Raw genomic sequence first — 21,313 nt, 5'->3', positions numbered from 1 at the left:
AAGTACGCAATTAAAATTGCCATAATTGCTGGGAATAACTTGAAAAGATTAGAGCAGGGATGGCCAACCTGTGGCACATTGGATGATTAGAAGTGGCACTTTGCACCCCAGTGATAATAATAAAAAAGTAAGCCTACTCATACAAAAAGTATTAACCAAAAACCAATTTGTAGAAAAAAAATCTAACAGGGATTCAAATAGCTTAGAGCTAAAAATGGGTTTTACTGAGAATAAATCTAAAACTTAGCAATTTTATTATTTTGTGCACATCTTTTGGCGAATGTTATCATCTTTCACATTAATCTGCTTTCAATTTTTAAAAAATGTTCAATGAGTCAAACTAGGACAGAAGGACTTTTGTTCTGCAGTTGTCCCATAACTGTTCAATACACGTTTGATACTTGTTTGATCCTGAGGCGCCAGGCGTCTACACCAGCGGTGCATCGCAGTTTTTTGCCAATCAGTTTACATCTGACACTCATGCGCTACGGAGTTGTGCTTTGTTCGTCCTTTGTGAACATTTGCAGTTTTGTACTTTTTCGAAAATTGAGTCTTGTTTTTACATTCAGTTACCCATCACAGTGCAAAAGAAAATGAGCAAAAGCAGAAAGTGATAGTAAGCGTGTATTCAATGGACAGTAGGAAAATGAGTTCTTGTTTATAGCGGGTCCATCAGGAAAACTGCTGTGCATTGTTTGTGAAAACACTTTCTCGCATAATAGAAGACATGATCTTAATAGACACTATAAAAAAACAAAATCAGACTGAAATAGAAGGAAAACTGAAGCTAGTGCTTGGGTCTGAGTTACAGAAAGATAATGTGATAAAGAAAAAGGAAGAAACCAAAATATATTAAAAGTCTTATTAAGGTAAGTAATGCTTATCTTGTTTTTATATTAAATCAATATATCGTGTAGAAATGCTGAATATGTCTATATTAACATTTTTACAAGAATTGAATGGGGTACAAGAGTTGTATGATGCATCTGAACTCATGCATGAAAAAATTGACACATGGAATGTAAAATGTTGGCCACCCACCCTTGGATTAGAGTGATTACCGGTAGCTTGATTTGTCATGTGTACATCACAGCAAACAGTGACAGCCCTCAACTCTTGCCATTGTTCCATGAAGAAACTGGAGCACCTAGAGGAAATCCTTATGGTCATGGAGAGAACTAAAAACTGCAGACAGCAGTGGAATTGAGCCACGTGCTTCTCAATTTCATGCAAAAAGTTATAAATTCTGTTCTGGATCATATCTGTTGTGAAATCTTGAATTTGAAAATGTATGTCAGAAATAAAAGCTGCTCTAATCTGTGACTTGTATCACCAAAAATGACAAGGCATCTACTATGTGCTTCACTACTACCTGCTGGTTTACTTCCATTGAAGACACCTTGGCAAACACCATTGAACACTGCAGTCCCTTCAGCCCACAATGTTGTGCTGACCATTTAACCTACTCCAAGATCAATCTAATCCTTCCCCCCTCCCCCCCATAGCCCTTAAGTTTCTTTCATCCATATACCTATCTAGGAGGGTCAGGAATTGAGAGAGGTGTCTATGCTAAATCATCTGTTCCCTTTTCATCATATTGTTAAAATAAAACTTCTCTGCCCTTATGTTTTTCTATAAGTAATTAATTATGATCGATAGCTAGGGCTTTGAATTAGCCATCACTATTGGGGAACCTCCTTGGATTACCAGCATCCACTTTATTAATCATTTTGTAAGGTGTTTTTGATAAATGCATATGTTTTATTTCCCTTGACTTTAATAGCAGGGATTGATTATGTGTCTCAGTCATCACTGTGGTGTTACATGGTACTATCAAGAATAAAAGAGGCCATTGTCTTTGATGCTCACCACAACTTTACATTCTATCCTTCTCCCAGTCATCTATCTTGAACTGAACCAAACGCTTCACTACTTTTGTCATATTCAAACAAAGATGGGCTTTCGCTAGTACATCTCTGTCATGGAGATGTGGTTATTTTTCTCTCTGATGATACCTAACTGTACCTAGATTCATTTGCTGTTGAACCTCTCATTTGTGCCTTTGCTGGTCTAACTGTCTATTCCAAAGTACTCCTGGCCAGACTTACTCATTGAACTCAATAATCTACAGGCAGCTTATATCTTGACTCATTTACCCTTTTGGTTACCAACCAGAGGGGTACAGTGGGAAGAACACACCACTTTCCCCTCTCAGCCCTGCAACCACCATTAATTAAGCATGTTCAGGGTGCATTCATGTTCCTCACTAAAAGTGGCCACATTTAAATTCCTGGTTTTGTCTCTGTTGCTGACTAACTGACACTTCGTTAAGTAACATCAACTTTTAAATTTTTCGTATTTTCAGATTCTACCATGGGTTTCTCAATTCTTAACGCAGTAATCTCTGGGTTGGCCTTTTGATCATTCCTGCCTTCATCAGTCTAGAATTGGTCATCATGTTTTCAGCTACTAAACTCTAAGATTCTGAGATCACAAACGAGAAATTCTGCAGATGCTGGAAATCTGAGCAACACATAAATTGCTGGAGGAACTCGGCAGGCCACTGAGCATAAACTTGTGTGTGTTGCTAATATAACGAGATCTCCGCCCCCCCCCCCCCCTTGCAAATTGCTAAGCATGTATTTATGTATTCATCTACCTGCCTCGAACGTTTAGTGAGGCATTACAAAATCATTGCTCATTGCAAGTTGTGCGGTATTGGCTCTATTATTTCTTTTCCCCAATATATAAACCCAGCCAATGTGAACGTTTTCTCGTTTCGAGTTTGCCTTGATCCGAATCCACGTCGTTCCTGCTGGTCTTGCCCACCGCCCAGGCCTGTGATTGACAGCAACGTGATCCAATCAGCTGGGTGGGGATGATATTCAAATAGAGCGCGAGGCGCAGTCTCAGTTTAATCCGTCCCAACCGTTTGAAAAATCTGGCGGTTTGCACGAAGCTTCGACGATTTTTCGCGTTGATGACTTAAGAGAGTGTGTGGTGAAACTCTCTCATTTGGCTGCTCCCTCGTCAATTTATTGAAATAACTTTAGGGAAGAGACTGCAGTTTTTATAAACACCCAGCTGACACAGAGAAGCACTATAGAAATAGTATTAGTAAGTGACTTGTTCTTAATTTTTCTAGAGCTTCTTTGCACGCATGCAGTAACGAGGGAAACCAGGAGAAATCTAATGTGAAGTTATATTTTACAGATAGCATGAAAGCACCGGGCACCTAAAGCAAAAGAAAACAAAATACGAGATGAAAGATTTCGACTTCCGTAGATGCTGCCTGACCCGCTGAGTTCCTCAGCAATTTCTTTTCTAATCCAGCATCGGCAGTTTTTTGCATTTCTATTCTGATTGGTACATTCCTGGGAATTATAGCACAGTAATCGTATTCTGACACTGCACTATGTCAGTGAAAGTGCGCCAATTACAACCAATCAAGGCATTTCAGGATGGCTTAATATGTTGAAAAGGTCTGCATGGTGCTGTCTTCCAGGTCCGAAATGTGCAATTTAACCAATAAAACAATAATCCGTGCAGTATTGTGATTGGCTGTTTTATTTCCTCCATTCCATTTATTTGCTGAAAGCTTAAAAGAAATAAAGTAGTCTCTGTAGTAAAACACATAGGAACAGGCCAGGCAGCATCTATGGAAAAGTCGACGTTTCAGGCAGAGATCCTTCATAAAGACTGATTTCCAGCATCTGCAGATTTTCTCTCAAAAATGGACTCCAGCCTATTTTATGTTTTTTTTTAAAAAAAAAAGGTTAGCTAGTCTTTTTTTAAAAGATTCCGAACAAATGGTTTTATAACAAAACATTTTCAGGTTATTTCTGCTGTTGAAGTATCTAACCTACTATCTACCATCTCTTATTGGCCAGGTTTGTCAATGGTTGTCTATTATAAATCATGGTTTGACGTAGAAGGAGATTACCAGGTTGGCAGGGAATAATACGCAAGTATGTCCTCAAAACTGTGGAAACAAAGGCCCCATGATTGCTGAATGCATAGAAGAAGCATTCAGGGTGGTATTGGGAAGCTTGAAAGCCCAGAAGGAATGCCCTGGCTCACAAACCACCCACTAGTTTGCCCATCTGTGGTTACCCACACCAGCCTCATGAGCCACCATGGAACCTGAATGAAAGAGTATGTGCAATCAGGTGGTGCAGTGTCCTTTAACAGCAGATGAAAAGTACTCAGTACAAATTATATAGTAATCAGAAGCTGTTACTTGAAATATACATTCAAAGTTCAAAGAAAATTTATTATCAATATATAGGTATATACTACCCTGAGATTCATTTTCTTGTGGGCATGCACAGTAGATACAAAGAAACAATATAATCAATGAAAATCTACACAGATGGACATGCAACCAATGTGCAAATGAAGACAAGTGTGCAAACACAAATATAAATAATATGAACATGAGTTGTAGAGTCCTTGAAAGTGAGTTCATAGGTTGTGAAATCAGTTAAAAATAATCAAAATAAACGCTTTAAACATGCACTAATTTTTAAGATGGAATTAGTCACTCAAACTTAGCTATTGCTGTACATTCCCAAACCAAAAACTGTGTATGAACCAGCAAATACATCATCTGCTGTGGCATTCAAGTCTGGTGACCCAGGTCTGTACCAGAAAACCAGGTATGACCTGCAGAGGGCTATTTCAAGGGCAAAGAGACTATTTTGAATGAGGTTGGAGGCGACATCAGATGTACGACGATTCTGGCAGGGTTTGCAAGACATTACTTCCTACAAAGTGAAACCCAATAGCATGAATGACAGCTTCACTATCAGATGAACTCAATGCCTTCTATGCCCGCTTTGAAAGAGAAAATATAACTACAGCTGTGAAGATCCCTGTTGCACCCAGTGACCCTGTGGTCTCAGCCTCAGAGGCTGATGACTTTCTTTAAAGAGATTGAACCATCACAAGGCAGAAGGCCACAACAGAGTACCTGGTAAGGCTCTGAAAACTTGTGCCAACCAACTGGCGGGAGTATTCAAGGACATTTTCAACCTCTCACTGATACAGACAGCAAGTTCCCATTTGCTTCAAAAAGGCAACAGTTATCTCCTTTACCATAGCATTGGAGATGGTTAGGAACAGACAAGTTAGGAAAGCATTTAATTGGAGTAAGGGGAAATATGAAGATATCAGGCAGGAACTTGGAAGCATAAACTGGAAACAGATATTCTCAGGGAAAAGTACAGAAGAAATGTGGGAAATGTTCAGGGATATTTGCATGCAGTTCTGCATAGGTACATTTCAATGAGACAGGGAAAGGATGGTAGGGTACAGGAACCGTGGTATAGAAAGGCTGCTGTAAATCTAGTCACGAAAAGAAGAGCATACGAAAGGTTAAAAAAACTAGGTAATGATAGAGATCTAGAAGATTATAAAGCTAGCAGGAAGGAGTTTAAGAATGAAATTAGGAGAGCTGCAAAGGGCCATGAGAAGGCCTTGGCAGACGGGATTAAGGAAACCCCCAAGGCATTCTACAAGTATCTGAAGAGCAAGGGGATAAGACAAGAGAGAATAGGACCAATTACATGTGACAGTGCAAAAGTGTATCTGGAAACAGAGGAGATGGCAGAGGTACTTAATGAGTACTTTGCTTCAATATTCACAACGGAAAAGGATCTTGGCAATTGTAGGGATGACTTACAGCAGACTGAAAAGCTTGAGCATGTAGATATTAAGGAAGAGGATGTGCTGGAGCTTTTGGAAAGCATCAAGTTGAATAAGTCACCGGGACCTGATGAGAAATACCCCACGCTACTGTGGGAGGCAAGGAAGGAGATTGCTGAGCTTCTGGCAATGATCTTTGCATCATCAATGGGGACAGGAGAGGTTCCAGAGGATTGGAGTATTGTGGATGTTGTTCCCTTATTCAAGAAAGAATGTAAAGATAGCCCAGGAAATTATAGACCACTGAGTCTTACTTCAGTGGTTGGTAAGTTGATGGAGAAGATCCTGAGAGGCAGGATTTATGAATATTTGGAGAGACATAATATTACGGATAGTCAGCACGGCTTTGTCAAAGGCAGGTCATGCCTTAAGAGCCTGATGGAATTTTTTGACGATGTGACTAAACACATTGATGAAGGTAGAGCAGTAGATGTAGTGTATATGGATTTCAGCAAGGCATTTGATAAGGTACCCCATGCAAGGCTTATTGAGAAAGTAAGGATGCATGGGATCCAAGGGGACATTACTTTGTGGATCCAGAACTAGCTTGCCCACAGAAGGCAAAGAGTGGTTGTAGACGGGTCATATTCTGCATGGAGGTGGTTCACCCGTGGGGTGCCTCAGGGATCTGTTCTGGGACCCCTTCTCTTCATGATTTTTATAAATGACCTGGATGAGGAAGTGGAGGGATGGATTAATCAATTTGCTGTTGACACAAAGGTTGGGGGTGTTGTGGATAGTGTTGGAGGGCTGTCAGAGGTTACAGCGGGACCTTGATAGGCTGCAAAACTGGGCTGAGAAGTGGCAGATGGAGTTCAACCCAGATAAATGTGAGGTGGTTCATTTTGGTAGGTCAAGTATGATGACAGAATATAGTATTAATGGTAAGGCTCTCGGCAGTGTGGAGGATCAGAGAGATCTTGGGGTCCGAGTCCATAGAACACTCAAAGCTGCTGCACAGGTTGACTCTGTGGTTAAGAAGGCATACGGTGCATTGGCCTTCATCAATCATGTGATTGAGTTTAAGAGCCGAGAGGTAATGTTGCAGCTATATAGGACCCCGGTTAGACCCCTCGGAGTACTGTGCTCAGTTCTGGTCATCTCAATACAGGAGGGATGTGGAAACCATAGAACGGGTGCAGAGGAGATTTACAGGGATGTTGCATGGTTTGGGGAGCATGCCTTATGAGAATAGGTTGAGTAAATTCGGCCCTTTCTCCTTGGAGCAACGGAGAATGAGAAGTGATTTGATAGAGGTTTACAAGATGATGAGAGGCACTGATCATGTCGTTAGTCAGAGGCTTTTTCCCAGGGTTGAAATGGCTAGCATGAGAGGGCATAGTTTTAAGGTGCTTGGAAGTAGGTACAGAGGAGATGTCAGGGGTAAGTTTTTTTATGCAGCAAGTGGTGAGAGCGTGGAATGGGTTGCCAGAAGCGGTGGTGGAGGCGAAAACGATAGGGTCTTTTAAGACACTCCTGGATAGGTACATGGAGCTTATAAAAGTAGAGGGCTATGGGTAACTAGGTAATTTCTAAGGTAAGGATATGTTTGGCTTAGCTTTGTGGGTCGAAGGGCCTGTATTGTGCTGTAGGTTTTCTATGTTATTATACCAGTGCCTCAGAAGATAATGTGAGCTGCCTTAATGACTATCGCATGGTAGCACTCACATCTACAGTGTTGAAATGTCTTGAGAGGCTGAACTAAACTGAACTCCTGACTCAGCAAGGACCTGACCCACTGCAATTTGCCTATCGCCACAATAGGCCAACAGCAGATGCAATCTCAATGGCTCTTCACATGGCCTTAAACCACCTGGACAATACAAACACCTATGTCAGGTTGGTGTTCATTGACTATAGCTCAGCGTTTAATAGCATCATTCCCACAATCCTGATTGAGAAGTTGCAGAACCTGGGCCTCTGCACCTCTCTCTGCAATTAGATCCTCGACTTCCTAATTGGAAGACCACAATCTATGCAGACTAGTGATAATATCTCCTCCTCACTGACGATCAACACTGGTGCACCTCAGGGGTGTGTGCTTAGCTCACTGCTCTACTCTCTCTATACCCACGACTGTGTGGCTAGGCATAGCTCAGATACCATCTATATATTTGCTGATGATACAACCATTGTTGATGGAATCTCAGATGGAAACGAGAGGACGTACAGGAGGGAGATATACCAAAAAGTGGAGTGGTGTCGCAGCAACAACCTTGCATGACGTCAGTAAGACGAAAGAGCTGACTGTGAACTTAGGAAGGGCAAGACGAAGGAGCACATACCAATCCGCATAGAGGGATCAGAAGTGGAGAAAGTGAGCAGTTTCATGTTCCTGGGTGTCAAGGTCTCTGAGGATCTAACCTGGTCCCAACATATCAATGCATTTATAAAGAAGGCAAGACAGCAACTATACTTCAATAGGAGTTTGAAGAAATTTGGTATATCAACAAAAACACTCAAAAATTTCTCTAGATGTACCATGAAGGGCATTCTGACAGGCTGCGTCACTGTCTGGTAATGTGGGGGGTGTGGTGGGCTACTGCACAGGATAAAAAGAAGCTGCAGAGTGTTATAAATTTAGTCAGTTCCATCTTGGGTACTAACCTACAAAGTACCCAGGACACCTTCAAGGAGCGGTGTCTCAGAAAGGCAGCGTCCATTATCCAGCACCCAGGGCATGCCCTTTTCTCATTGTTACCATCAGGTAGGAGGTACAGAAGCCTGAAAGCACACACTCAGTGATTCAGGAACAGCTTCTTCCCCTCTGCCATCTGATTCCAAACTGGACATTGAACCCATGAACACTACCTTGCTTTTTAAATATATATTATTTCTGTTTTTTGGATGATTTTTAATCTAGTCAATATACATATAGTGTGATTGATTTATTCTTTTATATTATGTATTACATTGAACTGCTGCTGCTAAGTTAACAAATTTCACGACACCTGCCAGTGATAATAAACCTGATTCTGATTCTATTTACTCCTTCTCTGACAAAATGCTAAAATGGAATGCTGATCATTAGCACCAATCGGCTGACATCAGTCTGACAGATTTCCAATCTGCCATATATCTACACAATCATGCAAATTCCTAGAAATAAACTGTAGATCGAAGGACATTAAAGTTAAACATCTTCTATTTCAGCTGATACCTCAAAAATAATTTTGAAATTGAATAGGATGGATTGTCCCCTGATATATTTCAAACAAGTGCAGGAAAGTAGGAAAAAGCCTTTCAGTTCTCAGGGATAATGCTTTGGATAGAATAACACTAGTGACTCCGGAGAAAACAGTAAGTAGCATATTTAATTAAGCACTCAACAAGTACACATTAATTCAATAGGGAACTGTTGTTGATGAAAACCCAAAATAAAAACTTGAGATGCTTACGAGGCAGCTTCTGTGGACAGACAACCAGAGTTAATGCTTCAGGTCCCTCACCACCATTCAGGGCCCCAGACCTTCAGTCCTTCCAGGTGAGGCGGGGCCCCAGACAGTCCTTCCAGGTGAGGCGACACTTCACCTGTGAGTCGGCTGGTGTGGTATACTGCATCCAGTGCTCCCGGTGTGGCCTTTTATATATTGGTGAGACCCGACGCAGACTGGGAGACCGTTTCGCTGAACACCTACACTCGGTCCACCAGAGAAAGCAGGATCTCCCAATGGCCACACATTTTAATTCCACATCCCATTCCCATTCTGATATGTCTATCCATGGCCTCCTCTACTGTCAAAATGAATCCAAACTCAGGTTGGAGGAACAACACCTTATATACTGGCTGGGTAGCCTCCAACCTGATGGCATGAACATAGACTTCTCTAACTTCTGTTAATGCCCCTCCTCCCCTTCTTACCCCATCTCTGATATATTTAGTTTTTTTCCCCCCTTCCCTTTTTTTCTCTCTGCCCATCATTCTGCCTGTTCTCCATCTCCCTCTGGTGCTCCCCTCCCCTTTTCTTTCTCCCAAGGCCTCCTGTCCCATGATCCTTTCCCTTCTCCAGCTCTGTATCACTTTCGCCAATCACCTTTCCAGCTCTCAGCTTCATCCCACCCCCTCCAGTCTTCTCCTATCATTTCGCATTTCTCACTCCCCCTCCTACTTTCACTGCCTTTCTTTTCAGTTAGTCCTGACGAAGGGTCTCAGCCCAAAACGTCGACAGTGCTTCTTCCTATAGATGCTGCCTGGCCTGTTGCATTCCACCAGCATTTTGTGTGTGTTGCTTCAACATATTAAACTGTTTTCCAAAAAGAATTGATTCTCTTTAAACTTAGCCATATATTGGTAATTATTGGCAAGAAAAGAAGGCAGATTCAGGTTTGTTTATCACATGTTCATTGAAATGTATAGTGAAATGCATCATTTTCATTAACAACCAACACACCCAGGGATGTGCTGGGATAGCCCACAAGTGTTGTCAAACATTCCGGTGCCAACATAGCATGCTCACTGTGTTCAACACAACAACAGTAATAGCAATGTCACAATACAAGACAACAGTAAAACAAGCCCCCATCCCATCTTCCCACCCACTCATGCATTCAGATCTCCAGTCTCAAGACAGGCCACCTCTGAACCTCCAATCATCGGCCTCGGACTCTCAGTCTTGGAGACATTGGGCTAATAAATGATACCACAAAACTATAATTGTCTAAAATTGTGTTTTGCAATAAGTGAAATATATTTTAAAATGTCAGTTGATTCTCATTGTAGTGGAAAATATTGAGGCACTGACAAGGAGTTACCTAGTGGATGAAGTAAAGGAGTAAGAGGTTTAGCCCTTCAGACCAATCGGTCTGTATTTAATATCCACTCAGTGTTATTAATTAGTCAGCAATTTGAGCAATAGAATTAACCTTGGTGCCCCTGTCATCCAGCTTCTCGATCTACTACCTCACGATCCAGTAAACCCTGATTCCCTGATTGGTAAGGCTCAGATGAGGACATGATCTTGCTCAGCTGTGATTTAATGAGAACATGTCACTAAGGTCACAGCCATAATTACCCATGTATATAGCAAAACAATTTCTGTGCACCATCATTTACAGCGTTATCTTTTCTTCCCAACAGGAATGATTCCAGTGACAGAACTATCGTATTTTGGGGAACAAGACCCAGCATTCAAAATCCTGAAGCCCTGGTGGGATGTATTTGCAGAGTATCTGACCCTTCTTATGGTTCTGGTGTCAATGTTTGGAGGAGCATTGCAGGTAAAACAGGAAGAGGGAGCCTTCATCAAAGAGAAAAATTTTGTTAGTAATGTATTGTAAGCTCTTAAGGTCATTAATGCCTTAAAGTATGTTGTATTAATTACGTAAAGTGGCTTTGCTCATTAGTTTCTAAATTAAGGCATTTCAGAGAAAGGTGGAATGGGTGTAGTGTGGCGGTGTGACCTCTACCACGCTGAGGCCAGGCGGCAATTTTCAGACACCTCCTCATACCTACCCCTTGAAGAGGACCCCACTCTGGACCATCAGAAAACTGTCTCCAACACTATCACTGACTTAATCATCTCTTGAGGATTCCTATCCACTGCCACCAAACTCAGAGTTTCCTCGCTCTGCACTGCTTGCTTCTATCTCCTACCCAAGATCCACAAACCTGACTGGCTGGGTAGACCCATTGGCTCTGCCTGCTCCTGCCCCACTGAACTCTTGGCCTCATACCTCAACTCCATTCTAACCCCTTTGGCTCAGTTCCTGCATGCAGGACACATCTCATTGTCTCAATCTCCTCATGAACTTTTAATTCCTTGGCCCTGACCATCGCATTTTCACCGTGGATGTCCAGTTCCTATATGCTTCTCTTTCCACTTTCCATGGCTTTGTCAACAAAAGAACCAGCTAGTTCCCCTTCACCACCACCCTCCTCCATTTGACACTGGCTTCCCCCACTTTCTCCAGCCTTTTTGTTGGCTACGTACTTCAATCTATGTTCCAAGCCTTTCCCAGTAATGCTCTCTAACTCCCTTTCCATGACACTAATGACTGCATTGGTGCTGTCTCATACACCCATGCTGATTTCATCAGCTTTGCCTCCAATTTCCACCCTGCCCTTAATTTCACTTGTTCCGAGACTTCCCTCCCTTTCTCAATCTCTGGAGACAAACTGTCAACCAACATCTTTTATAAACCTTCCAATTCCCGCAGTTATTTTGACTATACATCTTTCCACCCTGTCTCTTTTTCTCAGTTTCTTCGTTTGCACCGCAGATGGAGCTTCCCTTTCCAGGACACCAGAGGTGTCTGGAAAGGTGTCACCCTTTACCAGAGGTGTCCTCCTTCAAAAAGCGGGGTTTCCTTTCCTCTTCCATTGACAGTGTCTTCACTCACATCTCCTCCATTTCCCAAAAATCCACACTCACCCCTTCTTCCTGCCAACAGTGATAGAGTTCCTCTTGTCCTTACCTACCACCCCACATCCAACACATCGTTCTCCGTAACTGTTGCCACCTCCAAAGGGATCCTACCACCGAAGATATCTTTACCTCCCCCCCCATCTTTTTGCAGGGATCGCTCTCTCTGTGATTTCTTTATCCATTCGTCCTTCCCCAATAATCTCCCTCCCAGCATTTATCCCTGTAAGTGGTCAAAGTACTACACCTGCCCATTCACCTCCTCCGTCATCTCCATTCAACGCCCCAGACAATCTTTGCGTGTTCAATAGTCAATAGTTCCATTTAATATTCGAGAATGTATACAATATACAACCTGAAATTCTTACTCCCTGCAGATAATCTTAAAACAATGAAACCCGTTAAGAATGAATGACAGATAAAAATGTAAGAACCCTTAAGCCCCCTGTCCCCCTCACACACACAAGCAGCAACAACAGAATAAACCTTCCTCCCACTTATTTTAGCACAAAATATCACCACCCAACATGCAAGCCAAAGCAAAGCCTCCAAAGAGAGACCATGGTCTACAGACCATCAAAAACTAACTGTTCACTCCAACATTTCAAATCCCCCAGTCTCTCTCTGAGGGCGGAGGGGGTTGATGCCAAATGCAGAACCCTCCGACAGCCACTCTTTCTGTCTTCGGTGCTTTGCTCCAGTTCACGACACCAGCTAGAATTCGTGTCCATAGGGCCGCTCAAGGCCCCTAAGGTGCTCAACTTCAAGCCAGATCTGGTCATACCGAAAATGTGGCCAATCGCGAGCTCCAAGAATAGGAACAAGCACCGTGCAGAACTGCAGGTGCTGAGTGCTGCTATAGATCAAAGATCCCAATAGGACCCTAGCCACCCTGAAAAGGAAAATAAAGACAACAGAATCGGAAGAATTTAATTGTTTCGCTGATGAGCTGGAAGAAGTTGCCCTCTGACGCCATCATTAGCTCCACCCATCCCAGCATGGGTGAGGCAACTCTTGCTGCTGTGGTCGTCTATTATGTCCGGTGCTCCTGACACAGCCTCCTCTACATTGGTGAGACCCGTTGTGAATTGGGGAACCACTTTGTCAAACAACTCCGCTCCATCCACCAAAAGTGGAACTTCCCAGTGGGCGAACATTTTAATTCCCATTCCCATTCCCATTCCAACATGTTACTCTATGGCCCTCTCTTGTGTCAAGATGAGGGTGGAGGAGCAAAACCTTACATTCTGTCTGGGTAGCCTCCAACCCGATGGTATGAACATTCATTTCTCCTTCCGGTAAAAAAAAATTCCCTCTCCCTCACCTTTTCTTCAATTTCCCACTCTAGCCTCTTACCTCTTCTTCTGTCCTTTCTCCTATGGTGCACTCTCCTCTTCTAACAGATTCCTTTCTCTAGCCCTCCTACCCATCTGGCTTCACCTATCACCTTCTAGCTATCCTCCTGCCCCACCTTTTTATTCTGGCGACTTCCCCCTTCCTTTCCAGTCCTGAAGAAGGGCCTCAGCCTGAAATATTGACTGTACTCTTTTCCATAGATGCAACTTGTATGTGTTGCATTGGATTTGCAGCATCTGCAGATTTTCTCATGGTTATGATCTCAGAAAAGAAATGGTGAGTTTTAGTTTAAGAATACCCTTGTCTTCCCATGCTTTTTGTCCTTTTGGATGAATTCAAGGAAGTTTATAATTAAGTAGGGAGACTGACTGAAATCAGCAATAGTCTCTTTTCCATTCTGGCTCCCTTCTTACCCCTTCCCTCCTCCTCACATCCCTCTATGCCCCTCACCCTTTTACCCATGCTCCGTTCTCCTCTCCTATCAGATTCCTTCTTCTCCAGCCCTTTTCCTTTTCCACCTATCACCTCCCAGCTTCTCACTTTATCCCCCTCTCTATCCACTTGGCTTCACCTATAGCTTGTCCTGCTTCCTCTTCCCCCCCCCCCCCACCTTCTTATTGTGGCATCTTCCCCCTTCCTTTCCAGTCCTGATGAAAGGTCTCAGCTCGAAATGTTTACTGTTTATTCATTTACAGAGGTGCTGTCTGATCTGCTGAGTTCCTTCAGCATTTTGCCTGTGTTGCTCTGGATGTCCAGCATCTGCAGAATTTCTTGTGTTTATGGAGTGGTGTGCTATATGTGCCAGCAGAGAGAACGAGTGCTTTTAGCTGAACAAGATAGAGTAGTGGAAGCTATCATAAACAGTGCAGTCAAGCAGTACATGACCATCAATATCATAACTGATGCTGAGTTTAGGTTTCACTGGAACCACTTAGCTCAAGAGTTCTTTACAGCCTTAGTCCAAAAAGAGCTGAATACTGAAGGTGGGGAGTACTGTGGATGACTGTATTTGACATCAAGTCAGCACTTAACCAAGGTGTCCTGTTAAAATTAAAGACAATAGTTAACGACTGGTTGAAGTTACACAAAGGAAAATGGCTGTGATTATCAGAGGACGGTCACCCCAGCCTAGCTCAATGTCTTAGACCCAAGCATCTTCATCTGCTTCATGAATGATCTTCCTTCCATTTATCACGATATTCTCTGGCCATTGCACATTGTTCCTTTGTCATTCCTCAGCAAATGAAGCACTGTAAAGCAGCATCATGCATCATTTTCTGTCAACAACCAATAGACTCCAAGATGTGCTGGGGCAAACCCACAGTGTCACCATTCTCCTGGTACTGATATAGCATGCACACAATTCACTAACTTTAATCATAACTGTATGTCTTCAGAATGTGGGAGGGAACTGGAGCATCCAAAGGAAATCTATGTGGTCACGGGGAGAACTTCCTATAGACAGCTGTGGAAATCAAACCCCGATCTCACAGATGCTGCAATAAAGGGATGCACATTCCATTGCTAACTTAGTGAGGAACCAAAAAGACAAAAGGAAGATATCTTCCTTCTCTAGCAGCCATTTTTTACAGAAAAGAATTTACTTAAAGCTTGCCATTAACTGTTTCTTTGTAGACTATTGCAAAGGTTTGGTGTCAGACCTGCACAGGCAGGTCCCTCCCAGTCTCCAGCCAGCTAATAGGAGTCACCTGCAGCCTATCTAAACCAGCTTTCATCCACAGCCCTTGTTCACTCATCATACCAGCCAGCCTCAGCTAGTTGCTCCCAGCCTTCAGTTAGCTTTTTTGCACGGGTGTTTAGTATCTGTTTTCTCGTGTTTTGAGGCATCTCTGGGGTTGTTATTTTGCAGTCTATTATTAAAGTTACTGTTCATCGCTGAACCATCTCTGCTGCTCTGCTTTTGGGTCAAGACTCCTTTACATTTCTTAACAATTTGGCATTCTGAGTAAATTTTTTTTTGATATTTTGTTCCACATTCCATATTTCTACTGATTGCTTTATCAGTGTTCTTTGAGCATATTTCCATCATATTTAATAATTTATACAATTTAATGATCCATATTAAATGTCCTTTAAAATTTATATAGTATTATAAGATTTGCCTTTTCATTTTATATACAATTGATGAATCTGGATCACATAGCATGATTGTCTCATTATACTTGGATGTGACCAAGATAGTTGGAACAGCCTTCAATTTCATCCATTTCAGAATACTGGAATATAAAAGGTATTTTTTATTTCACTGCTGCCATAGTCTCCATAAGAGACTGTGTTCTCTGTCTAGTTTTCCTTCTGGCAAGATATTATGTTTCCTTTATATATGGGAATTATACACACATACAGGTCACCCTTTGTTTTCCATCTAATGCTAATGTTGTTTACTTCACTGAAGACACCACAGCTAAGCATTTACTCCCCAGAGCATCTAAATAGCTTATTGTGCAACAATTCAGAAGAATCAACCAATAATCTTGTACATTTAGAGTTTCTATGTGTAGATTGAATGGGTCTCGATGCTCATAAACATATTTTCTGTTGCAATTACCTCTGAGGCTGAGCATGCACCTGAGCTGAAATGCTCTCATGATTGTTGTTGTACCAGTTATGAAGGTGAAAATGAAATCTGTAATGTAAAGTACTTATGTTCAGAATGATTTGTCATTTCTAGGTATCAAACGAGCAGATTCTGTGCATCCCAGTCCCAGAGGGTCTCTCCATTCAGAAGCGTCAATGGAACCACACTGTTTTGGAAGGACTTAAGCTTGATGTGTTTGCCTCTGGATTCCAGACTGGTCTAGATGTGCAGCAGTATTACCTTATTAATCAGTGGTGCTATGATAATGCTGTGATATGGTTTTCTAAATATTTCCCTTATCTAGTCCTTCTACATTCTTTGATATTCCTCATCAGTAGTAACTTCTGGTTTAAATTTCCAGGCACAAGTTCTAAGATAGAGCACTTTATCACTGTCCTTGGGAAATGCCTTGACTCTCCATGGACTACTAAAGCACTGTCAGAAACTGTGTATGAGGAGTCCACCCCCAGGGTGCCTATAGTCTCTGAATCCAGCACAGATCAATCATTATCTTCTATGAATAGTCCACTGAAAGTTGACTCTTCTGAATCATTGTCACAAGAGATTGCATTCAGTAATGATGTTTATAAAGGAGACAAGGCTTCTCTTTTGTCCAAAGGCTCTTCACAAGTTATGAAATCAGCTGGTGGCTTAATGGTAGACAATTCTTCAGTGAAAATTCTAGATAAAAAGGAAGGTGAGCAGGCCAAATCCCTCTTTGAAAAAGTGAAAAAGTTTCGCCTCCATACAGAAGAGGGAGACATTCTCTATACAATGTACTTGAATCAAACCATTGTCCGGACTGTGCAAAGTGTAGTTATTCTTGTCTACATCAGCATTTTTATTCCTCAAATGCGTAATAACATCCACTGTGTCGATGCACTGCACATCACAGGTTTCACTGACTTCTTCTGCATTCATGGTTTGTGGAGAATGTTCCAAATGTTATCACTGTTATACATTACTGCAATAGTCTTATATAGTTGCACTTGTCTATACACACTGCATTGGATTCTTTATTATAAATTGAAAGAGTATTCATTTGAAAATGTGAGAGTTGAGACTGGGATGGATGATATTCCGGATGTGAGGAATGACTTTGCCTTCTTGCTACATCTTATTGATCAGTATGACAAACTTTATGCCAGAAAGTTTGCAGTGTTTCTCTCAGATGTGAGTGAAAATAAGCTTCTACAGCTCAATTTGAACCATGAGTGGACACGAGAGCGACTAAAGCAGCGTCTCATTATGAACATGGAGAACAAAGTGGAAATGCACCTCTTCATGATGCCGGGAATCCCCATCCAGGTTTACAACCTGACGGAGATCGAAGTCTTAAAGCTGGAGCTCATCAAAGGAGTCACCATTTCCGCTGCCATCTCCAATCTGAAAATGTTGAAGGAAATGTGGTTGTACAACTGCTCCTTTAAGGTAGAAAGACAGGCACTGCTATTCTTGAAGGAGAATTTGATAACTCTACGTGTACGATTTGGTATTGCTGATGAAATACCCCCATGGATATTTACCTTGAAGAATTTACATGTGCTCTACATTGAAGGGCAACTGCAAACTGACAGTAAAATCTCCACAGCCCTGCAGATGTTTTGTGAGCTGCCAAACATAGATACCTTGCATCTGAAGACCAATGTAACCAAGCTCCCAAATGCAATTTTAGATATGGCCAATCACTTGCTGTGCTTAATAATTCACAATGAAGGAGTAAAAATAACATCATTAACAAATATCAAGAAGCTCTTTGGCCTCACTCTGCTGAGATTGCTCCACTGCAATTTAGAAAGAATCCCTAGTGCCATCTTTAGTCTGACCAATTTACAGGAACTTGACCTCAAAGACAACAACCTAAGTTCATTGGAAGAGCTTGCCAGTTGTCAAAACCTCCGAAAGCTCAGCAGCCTAAGGTTGTGGCATAACAATATCACTTCCATTCCTGTTCACATTGCCAAAATTCCAAAACTTGAAATGCTCTATCTCAATAAGAACAAGATTGAATTCCTGTCCCCAAGTATATTTAAACTAACGAAACTTCTCTTCCTCGATTTTTCCCACAATCACATTTCAAAGATCCCTCCTGAGATTGACCAACTGGCAGAGTTGCAACATTTTGCTATAGAATGCAATAAAGTGGCTGAACTTCCTGAATCCCTCTTCTCCTGCACCAAACTGCGAGTTCTCAACCTTTCGCACAATAACCTGACTTTTCTCTCACCCTCTATTGGACGTCTGCGGCAACTGCATCTCCTGGATCTTAAAGTCAATAAATTGGATAAACTTCCAGCTGAGTTGGGACAATGCACTTCTCTCCGGAAGACCCAGCTGTTTGTAGAGGATGACATTTTTAAAACATTGCCTCTGAACATCAGGGAGCAGATCACAAATACGTCATAAATCTGAGATGTGAGTATTGAATAAACTAAAGAGAGTGAATAAGAAAAGAGGGAGAAAAAGGAAGAGAATGAGGAAGTGAAAGAGATAAAGAGGGAGGGAGAGTGAAAGCGATGAATAGAAAGCATGAGACAGAGGGAGGGGAAATGTTGAGCTGGGATTGGGTGAAGAGAGAAGCATGGAGAATGCAGATACATATGCAATTTCTTGTTCTTTTCTATGGAATAAAGTGGTGATATTTTATATAGGTCTCATTATGGTCCCATTTGGGGGTAGACAAAAGTAGTGAAGTGATTACTATGGATATTGGTTTATTATCATCACATGTACAGTGAAAAGCTTTTGTTCAGAATGGTATTTAGATAGATCATTCCATGCATAAGTACATCAAGGCAGAAAAATGAGAACAGAATGTAGTATACTGTTGCAATTACAGAGAAATTTCAGTGCAGACAGGCAATACAGTGCAAGGGTCATGACGTTTCCTATGTACTGTATTCCAAAACTCCACTTTAAAAGGAATAATTAGATTGGAATATAATATTTTCAAAAGGATTGCAGAACTGTTTCAGTAGCAGGTAGCATCATTGCACTTTTCTTAACTTAGGCAGGAGTACTTCCTGCTCACGGTAAAGCACCAAGAATTCAGATTTCAAATGAATAGATGAATTATTTTAACTTTAATATACATTGATGTGCCTGGTTTAACCTCTGGTTGTTCATTAAAGCTACTGTACTGGTAACTTCATTGTTTTACACATTACTGCTTGTGAAGCGTGCATGTTTCCTGTAGTGCTTTTTATATTCCAGCAGTGACTATACTAGCTGCAAAGTGCACTTGCTGCACATGTGTGTCTGAACATAAATGCAAGTTTTTTTCTTTCTGTATCATTCAGTTATGCTAAAATCTAACCCTTCATTTATATGTCTGACCTTGGTTTCCTTCAGCTTACCTTTGCAATTTGGCCCTCAGGCCACACTCAGCATTGTTCAGACACCCTTGTCCTACCTCAGGAAGTTCTCTCCTAAATCTTGCCACTCCTCCACTAGATTCCTTCCCCAATCTAGTCTGTTCTAGTAATCTTTAGTGTTCATTTATCACTGTAAACTATGTTCGGATATCTTCAGTGCTGAATAAACATTGTCATTGCCACTGCAGTCTCAGCTGAGGTATTGATTCTGGCCTTGGATTCCACTTGAAACAAAACATTATGCAGAAGGACTTTAAAGTTACTGTGTGCCATCTTGAATCCTAATGAAAAGTGACTAACAGGAAGCAGAAGATAGGCATAAAAGAGTCTTTTTCTGCTTCAGAAAATGTGGCACAGCAATTGGTGATGGTCTTCAACAACTTACCACTTACCTAAGTAATATATGATGGTAAATGTGCTAGTGACATAATAATAAGTAGATAGTTAAGAATATAGATACATTGCATGGACAAAGACCTGGAAAATGAAGCAAAATGTCCATTTTATTCTTTAATCTTTAAAAGCTAATCTTTAATCTTTTAAAACGAGCAAAAATATGAAATTGTCCTTCTAGCAGGCATTAAATAAAGTTTATTGTGTAAATGGTGAGCGATTGCAGAGGGATCTGGGTGGCCTAATGCATGTTTTGCAAAAAGCTAGTAAGCAGATTAACTGAATGTTGCAGCCAAGCTGAGGAGGATCCTAGTCAGGGTAAACCCATGACCAGGACTGCCAGACTGGGTAACAGCTTCTTCCTTTAGGCTGTGAACTAATGAATACACTCCCACCACTGAGGTCTCGTCACTAGGACAGTGAGCTGTTTAACATTTACTGTTTACCTGTGCTGTGCATTACATGCATTTTTAGTTATATATACTTTTAACTTATTAATGGTAATATTTTGGTATGTGTTGTGTGTGAGATATACATATTCACCCCGATCCTGAGGAACATGTTTCATTTGGTTGTCTCTATGTAGAGTCAGATGACAATAAGCTTGAACTTGAAGGAGAATTGACAAAAGAAGAAATATGTTTAAGTTCTACAGGGAATTCTGGAGTACTATGTATAGTTTGATTTCCTTATTTCAGTAAGGGTAAAGCTTTGGAAGTCGTTCAAAGATGAATTACTAGGGGAAGTTAAATATACTGCATTGGCTTGGTTTCAGTGTGTAATCACGTTGGAAATTGTGATTACAGAACTTGTTTATATATTTATATGAAACTAATTTGTCCCATATTTTACAATATCTTAACCAGCTTAATATTTTTGCTAAATAGTAACCAGAATTTCATGTAATTTGTGCATACAGTATTTCAGTGGCATAATCTGCCTTATTGACTGGAGACAAAATCGTAATTTTGGTTTGAATTTAAATGCAGGCTCCAGAGGTGAAAAACACTTGTTGTTCATTAAGGACATTAAACATCTGTATATCACCTGCATGCTTATACATTATTTGATACACAAAACAATTTTTATATTACATCACCAGCTACTTGATAAATCCTTTCTGTTTTGGTTCCCTATTTAAATTTCAAATAGGTTCTGTTTACAACATGCATGTACTTAGATAACCAGATTCACGGCACACTAATTTGATGATGTGTTGTAGATCTAAATTGTAAGTAATTTTATTGTTGACTGTAAAACTATACTTTGAATTCTTAGCATGTTTCTAGCTTTTTCAGAGCTGGACTATCCTTGCAAGAATGAATACCCGGTAGTTATTTCTGATTTTTTTCTCTCAAAAGGTTACTCCATTATGTCCATGAAACACATTTCCAACATGTTTCAAATCATTTTAACTTGACTGATTTATCAGCATAATTAATTGATTTTGAGACAGCAGTGTGGCACACTGCAATAGTCTGGGAAGTTAAAGTAGATCCATATTTCTTGCTTTTGTTCATTTT

The 21,313-nt window shown here is 41.1% G+C and overlaps 1 protein-coding gene across 1 annotated transcript; it reads left to right on the top strand.

Moving 5' to 3' along the window:
- The first annotated feature begins 10,785 nt into the window (after window positions 1-10,785).
- LOC140740142 (volume-regulated anion channel subunit LRRC8C-like) lies at window positions 10,786-19,742 on the top strand. The gene is made up of 3 exons (XM_073069084.1): window positions 10,786-10,923; window positions 16,117-16,481; window positions 16,548-19,742. The coding sequence occupies exons 1-3, from the start codon at window positions 10,786-10,788 to the stop codon at window positions 18,427-18,429; spliced, it is 2,385 nt and encodes a 794-aa protein (XP_072925185.1). The 3' UTR covers window positions 18,430-19,742.
- The last annotated feature ends 1,571 nt before the right edge of the window (window positions 19,743-21,313 follow it).

Source organism: Hemitrygon akajei, chromosome 16 (assembly GCF_048418815.1).
Source record: "Hemitrygon akajei chromosome 16, sHemAka1.3, whole genome shotgun sequence".
Lineage (NCBI taxonomy): Eukaryota > Metazoa > Chordata > Chondrichthyes > Myliobatiformes > Dasyatidae > Hemitrygon > Hemitrygon akajei.
This window is presented reverse-complemented; position numbering and strand designations above follow the sequence as displayed.

Bases quoted from the DNA above. Each gene is read 5' to 3' on its own strand.
- LOC140740142 (XM_073069084.1), top strand. From the start codon at position 10,786: ATGATTCCAGTGACAGAACTATCGTATTTTGGGGAACAAGACCCAGCA. The intron at 10,924-16,116 runs GTAAAACAGGAA...TGTCATTTCTAG, and splicing joins TGTTTGGAGGAGCATTGCAG to GTATCAAACGAGCAGATTCT. The intron at 16,482-16,547 runs GTCCACCCCCAG...TTCTATGAATAG, and splicing joins TCAGAAACTGTGTATGAGGA to TCCACTGAAAGTTGACTCTT.